Below are 13,190 nucleotides of genomic sequence, written 5' to 3' on the forward strand. Positions count from 1 at the left end.
ACGAAATACAGCATACCATCGAAAAATGTTCGAGCGACTCAAACAATCACTACCGTACACACTATTCATCATTTCGTATGCTTCTCCGGCTGTTTTGGCAAACTTCAAACAAAATTTGATGTTGGCTCTCTGTTCAACCGCCATTTTCCGACGAGCATCAGAACAGTACTGTTACGTTCAAGGTCAGAACACATGATGCAGCGATGCTTGTGCTTTGAAATTATACAGCTACAGCTGAAACTTCTAGAATCTTAACGCCACAACTCGTCAACAGATGTCATTGCAGTGCAAAATTAAAAAAAAGAAAAAGTCCTAACCAATCCTGGACACACCCTGCATGTTATCTGATTGGAGCTTAAATGTGATATAATGCTTAAGAGAAACTATAATATTCATTTCTGGTGTCATGTATAAAAAGACACGTGCTTTGGATCAGATGCATGGAAGAAAATTTATATTACTTAATCACAAAAATTACCAATCCTTTTCACTCTCCTGAAAACATTCTAACATTGACACTTCTTTTCATTCCCCCATTACAGGACCCAGAATAAGTAGTGTTTGAATGTGTGTGAAAATGAACAGATTGTGAAACTTCTGTGTGGGACTGTGCAGTGAAGTTTGAAGGACTGCAGATTTCTGATCTGAACTTGGAAAAAAGTGGGAGGTGGTTAAATTAGTATCAATGGCCTCAGCATCACATATTATGTAAACTTTTAGAATGCTTGCTTTCCTTTCTTCTAATATGTGTACCTGACATGTAACTTACCCACTAATAGTGTCCCATAACCATCGTGGTTCTTTATTGATAGGGACATTCATCTTATGGATGTTAGCCATTTTCTCTGCAATCAAGACACTGAGCTGAGGACCACCAAGTTCCTTGGTCTTCAGTGGACGAGCCTGAAAATATTAAAAAATATACAGCTCTGCAAAAAGGTCAGAGTTAACTACTGGACTATTAGTTACTTACACTGCACATTACTTTTGGATATCACACAGTTCAGTTAACATAAAAATCTGTATGTCTTGAGTTTTCATGGCTATGGAATTTCTAGAGCAAGATTAGCAGCTGTCTCACAACATTTTCTGCCAATAGGAGGCCCTAAAAAGTGACAATTCTCTATCACAAAAGGCAGTACATGACAAAATATCAAAACATGGGAGAACAAAATTAGATATTAACGTTCCACGCAGTCAGCTTATCATGGAAATTTTGATTCTCAGCTGTGAGATTAAGGATGATAAAGTTTTATGTAATGATAGTGATAAAATGAGGATTAAGGAAAATTCCAAGATATCTCAGACTAGCAGTAAATGCAGATAAATATGCAAGCCACATACGTAATTTACAATGTTACAAATTAAGAGAAACTCACTGGAATATATTCCTCAATACGTCCACCAGGGAAAACTCCATGCAGTTTAGGGCCAAGCCGCCTTTCTGACAGAAGAGTGAAAATAACAGATTCTGTGATCAGGCCTTCAAGAGCTCTCTCTGCACCATGGACCTGCCCATAGAGTCGCAGCAGAACCTGAGATGGTTCTGACGATTTTGGAGGGCGCGTCTCAGGTAGAGAGACGTGATACAACCAGTTGCTCAGGCCACCACTGGAAGATTATAAACACAGTATCCTTCGAACAAAATGTCAGCTTCTTTCTCTCTTCTTTTCATTCCTCCTATGTTTACAATTCTGATTAATACTACTTCTAACTAATTATGTCTCATTACTACAGCCACAGGTGCCCCAGTTACCAGAGTGGTGGATCAGCTGTTACTACATAAAATACTCAGTTCCTGTATATGCCAGACAAAATCATGTGCACCTTATAAACTGTTCTATTTCCAGTCACATTTTTATAGGAGGAGGCTCTGATGTGGGGTTGGAAAACACCATACCTGTGTTACTGTGTGCAAGCAATTTCCTACTGAAAATGCTATATGGGACAAGAAAATATCATTCAGCACTTGTTTGATACTACTGTAGCTCAAGGCCTTGTCAGGATTGGATGCACATCATGACAGCAGTTTAATATCCTAAGAAGTATTTGTGGAAATTTTCACGTCCAGTGGTGTCACTCAAGCTGGAAAGCTAATTCCTATCCCACTCTCTAAAAGCAAGAGCTTGGCGGTCAATAGATCTTGATGCTGTTGTATGTATATAATCTGGCAAATTGTGGGAGAAAAAAAAAATTGTGTTCAAAGAGCACTTTAGAAACCAAATTAATAGGCTAAACAAAAAGGAATTGGAATGAATGCTGTGTTCTATAAAATAATACAGAGCATTTTCCAAAACTGAATGTGAGGCACATAGGAAGGCCATGCTGAAATAATTGTGATTCAAAATACACTGGCACTTGCAACTGGCTTGCACAGTGGTTGGTGACATCAGGCAACCATCAAATCAATTTAATATTTTCTCCCAAATGAATGGCCAACAAACATACCAAGTGATATTTTCATACTGCTAATACAGTCTGATATTTGAACTCTGTACTTTCCAAATGTAAGACAAATAACAAATCTTCGTATCAGTCTTGTCAGTGCTACTGAATTCTGTATTACAGCAAGAAGTGGAATTTTATTTTTTATGTATAACGTGAGATTGCTGCATCATTAAACATGCTGTGACCTCTGATACACTGAATATCACTCTGTATCATGGACACGTTTACTTTTGTAACCATTTCTTCCCTGCAAACAAGCCAGCGCAACAGCTCTCTTCAGCAAGGCTCTACACAATGTTACTCATTCCTACGGTGTTAATGGTATGACAGTATCATTAAAACTGGCCTCGATTAATTCATCCTAAAACAGCAATCATGATCACCCTTCCCTACCACATTTAATGCTACATCATTACTGACAGCACTAAAGAAAGCTCAGAACATGAACGATGTGAAACACACATCTATAATAAAAGCTTTATGAGCACAAAAGCCTTTGCAAAATTCCATTACTATTTTCAGTATTTAATATTATCATGGACATAACCTTGAGTGAATTAAGCAGAGGTCCTACCACTTTATGGCAGAGCTGTCTAGAAAATTCTTTATAATTATTTTGGCGAAACAATTAAGAACACTACTGTAATTTACCTAATGCGCTTGAGGACAATATCCCTGGTTGTAATTTTTCTCCATGAGCCATGAAGATAATCACGACAAATACGAGCAGCCATCTCTCGCATCTCCACACTGTCGCTTGCCATCTGTAAGAAAATAGTCAACTAAGCAAAACCAATCTCCAAACTTAAAAACCTGTCAACATTCTTTGGCTGTTGAAATTGATGAACACCAGTTACAGCCTCTTGGGCTTGTAATTACTCCATTTGGTAACATAATCTTAGCTATAACGATCTAATGCAGTACCACAACAATACTGTGTCTCAAACATCTTTGATGTTGCATCATCATTAGACTGTGACATTGTTCATGACATCATTGGAAACTTTCTAGCATATTTTCAATAAACCATGGGAACTAAAACTGCCACACTGTATATCACAATGAAAATACTGAAATTGTCTTCTCCATTGGATTTTTTTTTAATTTACCAGATCCTTCCAGCCGCACTATGACCCTGGGGTTCACTCAGCCTCTAACAGAAACGAGTTCCAGGAATGAATTAAATAATTTTCCTGGGGAGTAAAGCGTAAGGCTGACAACCTTACCGCCACCTTTGAGCTGACTGTCTAGATCAGGCATGTCAAACTTAACTTGTACAGAGGGCCACCTCAGCCCTATAAACAATAGTCCAGGGCCACACTTCAAAATAGAAATATACATTAGATTTTGATACAAGGAAATTTAATTCTACTTATTATTTAGGAATAATTTCAATATAATTACCTACAGTGGAACATTATATTTTTCCTACAAATCAAACGTAATTTTACCTTCTATTTCACAACAGAAATAACCGATTTCCCATTTTTCTTGAAAAACACAGCGCTCACTTTCAACGGTTCTTTTTTTCTTTTTTGCTACTTGAATTTTTTGAAAACGACATTGCCCTTTAAAAGTTACTGTACATATACAAGAAAACTCGTAGTTGATAATTTAATGTTTAATTATAACCTTTATACGTTCATCACAATGTAACATCAGCACCTGTCGCTGTGTGAAAATGAACTGAATGACAATGTACAAGAGACTACTGGACTAGTAGGAAGGTGTATCTTGTCTCAGTGGTCATAAAAGTGAAAGTTTGCTAGCAGGCCATTAGACAATGACTGGGGGCTGCAAGCTAGTTTTGAAGGTAGAAATCCCTTGCACTTGTCTGTCAGTTGCCACCCTCCTTGCATTCTTAATACGCCTCCAAAAGGGATTCTTGGAAATACTTGGGGCGGTGAGGCTGGACGGATTTTAGTGCATTAACCNACGGCCTGTTACAAGGATAGCTTTACCTTTTCTCTTTTTTTCTTTTCGTTTTCTTTTTAAGGGTTGCCTTCTCAAGGTACCCTCAAAGATGGTTGGTTATAGCTGCGCAATATTTAGATGAAAATTATCCTCCACCCCACCATGTTACTTTAAGGAAGAAAGGATATACATTCTTCTTTATCTGGTTCTGTAGGACGGAGAGAGGTACAGAGGTAGTGTACTCATTCATGTGAGAATGGGATGGGTGCAGAATGAAGCAATCATAATCTGTTCCAAGGTACTCCAGCAGCATTTGCTTAGAAGTACTGACAAAACCATAAACTCTTAGGATATAAAATCTCTTCACTGGAATTTAAACTTAAGAATTTCATAATATGAAGCACTCTTCTAACCATTAACCACTACACATTAAGAACATAAAGTAAATAGCAACGGTATCCCTGTAACAGGCCGTGAAGGCCCATAGGGATGTGAGATGTTGAGGTTCCCACGTTTTCTAGACAATCGGCTCATATACGGCGGTAAGGTTGTCAGCCCAAAGCACCTGCCGCCCTTTACCCCCAAGAACATTCCAAGAATATTCCTGGTACACGTTTCTGTTAAGGGCTGAGTGGACCCCAGGGCCATAGTACGGCTGGAAGGATTAGGTAAATTAAAAAAAAAAATCCAATGACCTCATTGAGATTTGACCCCGCAACCTTCCAGCTTTGTTGCATTGTGCCTCAATCAACTACGCTACCGCATGCCCCACATATTAAGAACATGATATAATAGAGATTTCATGTAGAATGGCACACAAACTTTGCTCTCTGCTTTTATGACACATGGAGATAGTCCCATAATCACTAGGTCAATCCAGCAGAAGAGACAAATATTCCTGCATTCAAGTCTTTCCAAATGTGAACCTGTGCACCAACTGTGGAACCAACAGCACTACAGGTAAACAAATAAAAAATGAAACCCTCCCTGATCACAACTAATGCTGGAAATGTTTCTGTTGTTTTGCATGCATTCCTTGCATCTCTGTAAACAGATAACATTCATACCTTCATTTAAAAGAAATTGAGCAAACCTGAATTTTTAGGCCTCAGACATCTACGGGAGTTCTGAAAGGACTGCACATGCCAAGCACCTATTTCATTCTATTTCTCTTCTGTGAGCACTCAGCATTCTTCTGATTCAGTATTACACGTATTTTTTTTATCAATAACTCTGACTGTATGGATTTATTTACAATTCTATGTATAGTTTATATGAAAGTGTGACATACTAACATTTATGCCAGAATATTTTCGTCACTGTTCACATGAGTACTGTACATGAACACGTGTTTCATGTATAACTCTCGTGTGGCATTTCGACACAAGGAGTAACATAACGGATTGAATACAATAGAGGCTTGGGATTGGAACTGTTAAATTATTTACTGCAGCAATACCGGAGACAAACTGTGTGGCACACCAATGAGACCATGGGTCTGAAATGTGCAAAATGGAAGATGATGTAATGTGCATCCTTTCTGACTGACCAGCCAAAAGATCTGTGGCATTACTTTACACAACCTCACTGTATTATGACTAAAACATTACCACCATTAGTGCTACCATGCCAGTCTGTAATTTCATTCTTCATGCCTCCAGGTATGTGATGAAGGTGCATCAAGTTTTTTTTACCAGAAAATAATGACAAACCTAAAGCCTGTTAATGATGACCTAGTCCCTTTTGCCGCTGTGATGTTATTTTAAATTCATGCAGATCTTAGACTAATAAACACACATGCACCACAGACATACTACTATTATATTTCCAATAATGTTCACCTCACACATTTTAAACCTGAATGTGGGCCAACAAACGTTCAGTCGCGTTTGTGACTTTAAATTTAAGGTAAACAACAGGGATGAAGCAAGGGAACACAATCATCTTCCTTCTTGTTACATGTGAATTCTGGCAGCATTACTTCTTACTTCAATGTACTAATCAGAAGTTAAGAACTCAGTCACTGGTTATGTTATATTTAAAGGGTTTACAATAGGTCTAGCAATCATATGAAACACTTACAAGGTTATAAAAAAGTACTGTGTTCATCACGGATCAACTACATGAGCGTTCATCTAGTAGTTCTTAATTATGTTCAAATGGTGGAGCTCCGATAGAAGGTAAAAGTCATTTGGAACAGTGCTAGCACCCCTGCACTCTGTACCCTTCTACTAAATCAGCATTTCCTTTATAAAAATCCTCCTCCCCCATTATCAGCTCATGTTCACAAATATGCATGCCCACAGCAATGATAATCATCATCGGCAGTTTACTCGTATACTGTACCAATTTCTGGGTTATTTTCCATGCAAGTTCACTGCTTGAACTAGTCGAACTAAATTTTGCTACTCTCCCCCAAACTCCGGTGTTCATTGCCACCTGGTCGCTGCACTTGTTGCGATACGACACAGCAATTTGTTTTTACTTTTTGACCATAAATTTTATCACCTGATTTCAACAGGGATATACTGCACAGCACAGAAGTAATTTGTAAAGCAAACGTATAACTAGCGATACCGTTCACGGCATGACGACCGGACCAGCCACTTCAGCAATATATTACTAATAATTTCACACGATCAATAGCGGCATGCAGCGTGCTTGGTAAGGGTCACGACAATGTTACACAACGCCATCTCTAGTCTTCCGATTGCTTGCCTCGTTTGACTTTGCCCAGAACAGGCCACAGCGTCATCACCGACTTGTTACTACAGTGTGTATAAAAATTCAGATTACTAAGGAAAAGTCTTGTACTTAACCCTTCGTAAGAAGGTACTGAAACCCATGCTTTACATCCATATTTCAATAGGAAATTGGATTAAAAACGACTCTCCTTTCCACGATACCCGTTATCACCCCGACTCCATACAATCAATAAGTTCCTAATTGTGCAGGATGTAACACAGTTCAAACTCTGTGAAGAAACTTCTCAGCACGATACTAAAATAGAATTCCTTGTCCTTGGTATATAGCAGGAGGCCCACGTCCGTGGAAGACTGAACTTAAATCAGTAACGTCTGAAATGATTGTAAAGAACAGTCTTACTTTTAATCATACTTTTCATTCAAACATACACGATATTATATTACGGTACGCAGGAAGCTTCACTGAAAACTGAACTACATTGGCTCAATTGATTTCCTGATTATACGTTTGTTAGCCTAGTCTTTACGACACTTTCTGTCGATTAGAGTACATATGGAATCAAACGACAGATGTTAAATGCATAACTTGGAAGGACGTGGAAGGCAAGGGTCGTGATTCGTAATTCTATCCCAGCACGTGCCTACGGGACTGAAACAAACCATAAGAAAGCTGTTTCATAATATGTAGGTCTCGGGGCAGAGATTTTAACCAGCATTTCGAAGCTGCAGTCCTACCCACTGGGCCGTTATGTCCGACCGAGTTTAAAAATAATGTGATTAATTCAAGAAGAATGAAATAAGCCGGCCATGTGGCATGCGAGACTGTATTCGACTAGTGCAGGTCAGTTCCAAGGGCAGACTCTCAAAACAAATTCCGGGTTCGTAGGTTCGTTCATAAAATTTAGTAGACTTACATGTCTACGATGTGTATTACATTCAGTACTAACTAAAAACTGTACTCAGAACAGACATATTTCAGCTTCAAGTATGAGAAGAAACACGTACTACCTTACACGCTAAGACTCGTCAGTATCTTACACATTTCGATCCCAAATCATGGTAGACGTACATAACATTTTACATGAGACTGTACTGCCGTTATATTTCAGTCCAATTCCCACTTCCGACCTTGCCAGTATTTATCCCTGCACTGAAGCGAACTGTATATAGTGGATTTAGTGAATGGAAAAAGCGCTGACATACATTATGCAGCAGTCATATTTCAGCAGCCAGTTGCCACGTAGCCCACAGGAAATGCACGGAAACACAGCTACGCACAAGTTTTCTACAATACTAGTGTTCACGCTAAATGAATCAATATTAACATGATCTTCCGTAGTTCCGGATTTCACACACACGAATTTTACCCCTAAACCAACAATGAACGGACTTGCATTCTTCGCTGTATTTCAAAGGGAAAACAATTAAAGTTGATAACAACTGCACAATTTCCTAACTACAAATTAATCACATTTAGAGTAAAATGTATTTACCTTATCCTGTTTTCCCATTGTTGATTTTGTGGACTTGGTTTCAATAATAGCACAATAAAAGGTTTCTGTGACGTATGCCGTACTTCGAATACACACCAGCTCCCGTCAGAATCAACTTTCACAATGCGGCTATCTTCGCAGGTGGAGCAGTGGATAGCGTGATGGATAGTGACTCAGTGTGCTGGGAGCAATGCAACGCTCTGATTGGTTGAAATATCACCGACGAAATAGCCAGCCATTTCAGACTACTGAGATTCCCAATAAAGATAACATACGGCAAAACGTAATCTTCCGATTGTTATTTTCTGGGTTGAGACGCCGTGGTCTTGTAGGTACACACCGAAGCTGTGGAGAAACATGCTGCCTCCATCCTCAGGTAAAAACCCAGAAGACCACAATATGAACTATCACCGTAAGGAAAACTTCGAAACTTACAAAACGTACGGTTGTCACTGTGCTTAATGACTGAAATGAATCTATAACTTCACATATTCCTCCATCGAACTACTTACTTACTTACTTACTTACTCACTCATGGAGCTGAGCCCTTCTGGAGGAGCCGCCAATTCTGCAGCTACTCAAGAATTTCCCAGCATTTTATGGAACCCGAAGTTTCATTACCGTGTTCACAAGAGCCCTCCACTGGTCCCTATCCTGAGCCAGATCAATCCAATCCATGCCATCCCATCCTATCTCTCTAAGATCCACCCACCTAAGCCTTGTTCTTCCCAGTGGTCTCTTTCCTTCTGGCTTCCCCACCAATATCCTATACATATTCGTCTCCCCCATTCATGCTACATGCCCTGCCCACCTCATCCTTCTTGACTTGGATCATTCTAATTATACTTGGAGAAGAGTACAAGTTATGAAGCTCCTCATTATGCAGTTTTCTTCAACCTCCTATCACTTCATCTCTCTTCGGTACAAATATTCTCCTCAACACCCTGTTCTCAAACACCATCAGTCTATGTTCCTCCCTTAATGTCAGAGACCAAGTTTCACACCCATACAGAACCACAGGCAAAGTTATAGTTTTGTATATTCCAATCTTTATGTTCTTGGACAACAGACGAGAAGACAAAAGGTTCTGGACTGAATGGTAGCAAGCATTACCCGAGTTCAGTCTCCTCTTAATTTCCTCCTGAATCAGGCTTAGATCTGTTATCGTTGTTCCCAAACATCTGAACTGTGCCACATTTTCAAAAAATCTGTTACCTCTCTTTATGTCATGATTTTGTCCTGCATTCTGGTGACGAGACAGCAACATATACTTAGTTTTCTCTGTGTTTACTTCTAGACCAACCTATTTACTTGCGTCAATTAAAGTTTGTGTGTTTTTCTTTATGGTATCTACATTATCACCCAGTAGATTCACATCATCAGCATAGACCAACAGCTAATGTGTCCCGTTTAATTNATCACCAACACACAAAACTTCACTTTGTCAAAGATAACCACGTTCCAGTTAATTAAAATAATTACAAATAGTTAAAATTACCCAGAGTATCGGTTCACTAAAAGTTTTTCACACACCACAGTAGCTTTCTTATTTGTTCGTCGTTACTTCTGTAAAATTATGTTTCATTATTTGAAGTAAGAATTCTTAAAATTCCTAGAATTCTTTCCCGCTTGGCCCAATCTTTTTGCTTCGGGGTGTTGCTGACGTGTGTTGTCTGTAGGTAGTTGATGTTGCTTGTCTGTGTGTTGTGATGCTTGTGTGACGGACCAGAATGAAAGACCTTAAATCTATTAGACTATTGTACAATACTTCCCTCCTAACTGAATCATTTTGTATGTTGAAATATGTTTTTGGATCGCTCTATATATATTTGTATGTTATTTGACAATGCCCACACAACTGAAATAATTTTAATAAAAGTTGTTCTAAGTTTATTCACAAAATTGTGAACTTTTTGTCTGCTGGGAACTCTTTCATCAAGAAATTTACGTTGAAATTTTCGACTACACTTACTAGAAGATCCCTACTTCGCATAGATAGCATACAGAAATACACGTTGCTTTGAAGCATACCGCATTATGACATATCACACTGCCCACCAACTGTAACTGAGAATAAATGGCTAATGGAGCTAATGACTGTTGCCTACTGCTGGCAAATCATAAACAAACTCCCACGCGTGTACCGTACTGCTTTTCGTGAAACATAGTGTCGTCAAGCGGTCAGCAAGTTAATTTCTTCCCTTCATTCGGAACGTTATCGGCTGTCAGGCATGTTGCTTCAGCAGAAAATTCGTATGCGCCTCTCGTCAAGCGGCGTGCCGCTTGCCGTGAAGCGTAGAGCGGTGGAACCGGTCAACAAAGTAAAAATCCTCCCTAAACAAAATAAGTACCGAGTGTAATAAAACAGCTGGCGTCATTTAAGTGGTGCAGCGTGACTTAACACTCGTTTTACAGTATCTGATTTGTGGAAGCCTGTACACTTGTCAGTCACAGCTGAGAAACCTAAGCACGAAACCTCGATCATAAAATGCCACATTACTTCTAATTGCGTCTGAATACACGTCAGGATGTTTGTGAAGTGATGAACATGTGTTCTTTAATACTCGTAATAAAGAGTTGCTTGGATGGTAGGTTGGTTAATTGATTAATTACTAACGTTGGTTGCAAAGCGGAGGATGGTGCAGACCTATCACTTTCTCTCCAGGAACGCGCAAGACGACACTGAAGATGATTTTCGTCGTAAAATCAAATTTGGGAAAATTTTGTCAGTGAGAGGATACAAATGTATAAAAAATTAAAGCATTTGTAACTGGATTTACATATTCATTTATTTTAAAAGAAACTTTAAGGAATCTTCAGTTACGCACGGGAAATCTACGAAAATTGCAATTGCAATGAGGCACATAAGATTATTTCTGATTATTTTTGGAAACCCTTTTTCCTAGAATACTTTTAGACAGTTTTCTGGTTAGTATAGTAATTACTGCAGTTGTAGATGGTTGGACCTTGGGGATAGGCACGGGTAGACGCCATCTGTTTAGTTCCGGGCGCTTCTTTCGTTCAACGAAGCTATTTAAAGTGCCTAAATACGTCATAAGTATCGTTCCTCACAACGATCATGTAGGAACGAATTTCCGAACCTATTTCGTAATACTTATTTAGCGTCATGAGTTGCTCACTCCCTGAGCGGTTCTAATGATCTGGGACGTCCATGAAATTGCGATGAGCCATTTCCATCTTCGATTTTGTGGTCCCGTCCTGTAAGTGGCTCCTTCTAAAACAAACACATTTCATTTTCGTACACTAAAACGTGACGTGTGCACGTAAATGTCAACCTTGGTACGACAGCAGATGTCTCCAAAGTCGTTGGAAGAAGTCAGGGACACGGTAGCACGCAGCCGTAAGACGGCACCGCACCTCACGACTGGCGTCAGGGAAAGGAGGGCGAGGGCATGCGTCGTGGAAATTTCCCATGAAAATGGAGTACGACTTATTTCATATCCGGTCGCACAAATATAAGGAAGGTGATCAAATCACTGCAATGACGTATCATAATGACCCGAGCATAGTTGGCACTTTCAATTTTGCTAAATTTAAAATTTAAAAAATCCAACAGAAGGCCTATAACCGTGGCCCTACAAGACTCAGACCCTTAGGGCGAGCGCACACCAAGGAAACTGGCAACCGCAATGCAACTGCAATTTCCGAGAACTGTTACTAAATGGAGCAGCGTAACTTGAGGAAACTGCGTTGCCGTTTCCTCAATTTGTGGTGCTCCATTCAGTGACGCGTGGTCAACTCAGGCTGTTAACAATTCTCGGAAACTGAGGTTGAAAGTTTCCTTGATGTTCCCTCGTCCTGTGTTGAGGCAACACCACACTGACCCGAAACAGACTACACTTTCTACGTGAAATTCAGTGTTCATAAAACCAAGGTCTATTTGAGGAGTAGATTAATGTGAAGGGTTCTGAAGAACGAGCAGAGCAAGAAGCAAAAATATGAAGCTGGTAGCAAGCAGAGCTTTCCGTATTCTTCCACCCTGAAGATGGAGGCGAAATTTTCCTCCGAAACTTTGGTTGACTTTCAATGGACTAGACCAGGCATGTCCGACACGTCGATCGCGGGACGATTTTTGGTCGATCTCATAGGCCTATAAGGAAATTATACGTGAAAATCATGTAAGTTCACTTGTAATATGTATAATATGATTATTTCAGATTTTGAAGGGAAAATACGTGTTAAAGTACTCTGTACTTTCAATATATGTGTCGTGTTATTTTTACAAATATTTTTACTTAATGCGAGGTACGACGATAGGAGGGGGTGGTAGATCACTGGCAGTGTTGGCACTAAAAAGTCGATCACAACCTGTTTAAAGTTGGACATGCCTGGTCTAGAGGGCGTTATATTCTGGAAAGCAGAACCCTTCATAACCACCGCTGTGAGAGCCTCGCTTCCTACGCAGGAGATCAATGCGCCCGTATTGATGATACCTCTGAACATTAGCACCATATTGACTACCGTATCGTATAATCCGTATTTCCTTCCAAATAAAATCAATATGCAACCTTATAAAATGTAAATAACTTAGTAGGATAAACGTTTGAACCCACAGAAATGAAATGCCTTTGATTACGTACATACGCCTACTAATACAGTTTGTACATAT

At 39.4% G+C, this 13,190-nt stretch overlaps 1 protein-coding gene across 6 annotated transcripts in view; it reads right to left on the bottom strand.

The window, feature by feature from the left end:
• Window positions 1-8,685, bottom strand: part of LOC111870775 (choline/ethanolamine kinase) — a 35,195-nt gene extending 26,510 nt beyond the window's left edge. For 3 of the 6 annotated variants that reach the window (XR_002843913.2, XR_002843912.2, XR_004513702.1), the window contains exons 1-4: window positions 6,709-7,030; window positions 3,100-3,212; window positions 1,380-1,611; window positions 770-903 (exon numbers count right to left, since the gene is read on the bottom strand). Coding sequence is in view for 3 of the 6 variants with exons in the window: in XM_023863297.2 (XP_023719065.1) it covers window positions 770-903; window positions 1,380-1,611; window positions 3,100-3,212; window positions 6,709-6,795 (566 nt within the window). In the remaining 3 variants the exon portion in view is untranslated. Of the gene's footprint in view, window positions 1-769; window positions 904-1,379; window positions 1,612-3,099; window positions 3,213-6,444; window positions 6,686-6,708; window positions 7,031-8,560 lie in introns of those variants that run through there. The other 3 variants (XM_023863299.2, XM_023863297.2, XM_023863298.1) reach the window with 3 other exon arrangements.
• Window positions 8,686-13,190: the final 4,505 nt, after the last annotated feature.

Source organism: Cryptotermes secundus, unplaced genomic scaffold (genome assembly GCF_002891405.2).
Source record: "Cryptotermes secundus unplaced genomic scaffold, Csec_1.0 scaffold307, whole genome shotgun sequence".
Taxonomy (NCBI): Eukaryota; Metazoa; Arthropoda; class Insecta; order Blattodea; family Kalotermitidae; genus Cryptotermes; species Cryptotermes secundus.